Source organism: Triticum aestivum, chromosome 3B (genome assembly GCF_018294505.1).
Source record: "Triticum aestivum cultivar Chinese Spring chromosome 3B, IWGSC CS RefSeq v2.1, whole genome shotgun sequence".
Classification (NCBI taxonomy): domain Eukaryota; kingdom Viridiplantae; phylum Streptophyta; class Magnoliopsida; order Poales; family Poaceae; genus Triticum; species Triticum aestivum.
Window position 1 is genome coordinate 488,728,377 of NC_057801.1, and position 1,945 is coordinate 488,730,321.

General features: G+C 59.4%; 1 protein-coding gene across 1 annotated transcript; it reads left to right on the forward strand.

Moving 5' to 3' along the window:
- The first annotated feature begins 793 nt into the window (after positions 1–793).
- LOC123065575 (AP2-like ethylene-responsive transcription factor CRL5) lies at positions 794–1,429 on the forward strand. Its single transcript, XM_044488825.1, has one exon. The coding sequence runs from the start codon at positions 851–853 to the stop codon at positions 1,427–1,429; it is 579 nt and encodes a 192-aa protein (XP_044344760.1). The 5' UTR covers positions 794–850.
- Positions 1,430–1,945: the final 516 nt, after the last annotated feature.

Here is a 1,945-nt window from a genome sequence, read left to right on the forward strand (position 1 = left end):
CATCGGATGACGCAGTCGAGCAGTTTAGCCACGCCGAGGTGGACCTGATGACGTGTTCCAACAATCAATGGCATCCATGATGTCGTCCGGAGGTGTTCGGGACTGAAAATCTCCTTTTCCCAGGGTATATTTGTCGACAAAATAGGAGATAAAATTGTGGATTGAAAAAAAACACTGAAAAAAAAGACTGTTATCCATCTTCAGCTCGCGCATGCTTGCATCTGCGTCGTCGGCACTCCCCGGGCTTGCCGCGTTATCAGGAGTATATGGCGAATCGGGCAGCTACCCCGACAGTCGAGTGAGCGTCACAGCTTCACAAGTCACACCAGAGGCGCGGCCGCTTCCGAGTCATTTCACCGCGTTTATCGCATATCCAAGCATTAGCTTGACCGTACCGCCGGCGTCAGAGGAGAGGTCGGCAGAGCCAGAGAGTCTCCGGCCCTGACAGCGAAAACGCGCCCATGCCATGAGTGAGAGCCACTCCTCGCGATCAGGGCAAGACAATTCAGTTCGCTGTTTCGATCCCGTAACCGTCGAGAATAGAGCGTGCACTGGTCTGAAGCGAGAGTCATTTTCAGAGCATCTCCAACAGGCGCGGCAAAACGCGTGCCCGCGCGGTAAAATCAGTTTTTCGCGCGCGCCGGTTGATTCCGTACGCTCCAACGGTGACGGGAGGTTAGCGCGCGCGGGAAGCGTTTGCGTGCGCGCGGTAGAAAGCGGCACGCGCCTATAAAGTCCCGCGCTTCGCCACGCGCACAGAACAGCCACGCGCCCTTCTCCTCGCAATCTCGCCGCTTCGCACTCCACCGCTTCGCCGCGTCGCCGCTTTCTGCGCCACCACCGCGCCACCATGCCGCCGCGCCGCCGGGGTGCTTCGGGCTTTCGCGGCGTCCGCGAGCGCCCCAACGGCTGGTACTCCGCCGAGATACGGGCCGGCGACGTCCGGCTCGGCCTCGGGACGTTCCGGAGCGCGCGCGAGGCGGCCCGCGCGTACGACGCTGCGGCGTGGCGCTTGGACAGGCCTCGATCCCAGATGAATTTCCGGGATGTCTTCACGCGCGAGGAGGCGCAGCGCCTCGCCCCTCCGCCGCGGCTGATCACGGACATGGACCGTGCCGACCACGCTCGGCGGCAGCGCCGTCTCCTCGTCGCCGAGGAGGACGAGCGAGCCATGGCGGAGTGGCGCCGTCGCCACCCAGAGGACGTCGACGCCGAGCATGCCTACTGGGCGGAGAGGACGGCAAGGCGCCGCTCGGAGCGGGCGGACCGGCGTCAGCGGAAGGCAGTGGCGAACGAGCAGTGCGACATCGTCTCCGCAGGTGGGAGGTCGTTCTTCACCTCGGACGATGAGCGTTGGGACGGCGTCTGGCTCTCAACCTCGGACGACACCGACGAGGATGACGATGGTGATGGCAGCAACTTAGAGTAGTTTTCTATCTATGTATGCCGTAGTAATTTCTATCTATCTATCTATGTATGTTGAACTATCTATCATCTATGCCGTAGTAGTTGCACCGATGTAAAATATCTATGTATCGTTTTTTTATCTATGCAATTTTAATTAAAAAATATTATGGAATGAGCGCAGGCGCTGCATTTTACTGCGCCTGCTGGAGCTGCGCGCGCGCGGCTTTTCAGCGCGGCTGCTGGAGCAAACGCGGCGCGCCGCGCCAAACCAGACGATGGGCGCGCGCCAAATCTGTTTTTACAGCGCGACGCATTGGGCGTCTGTTGGAGATGCTCTCAAGCTCCCCATCAGCTTCCTCTTTTAGCTACTCCTGCTCACATATTCTTCCTTCCCATCACGTCGGTTTGATGAGCCTCGGCTTTCGGCCCAAGCACGAGTTGGTGTAGTGAGAGAGACACGAAAGGAGGCCCATGCTGCACCAACTTGCCGCGCTTCTACCACAGGCAGTGCCAGAAGTTTGTGGTGGCATCATTTCGA

Coding starts and splice junctions, on each gene's coding strand:
- LOC123065575 (XM_044488825.1), top strand. CDS start 851: ATGCCGCCGCGCCGCCGGGGTGCTTCGGGCTTTCGCGGCGTCCGCGAG.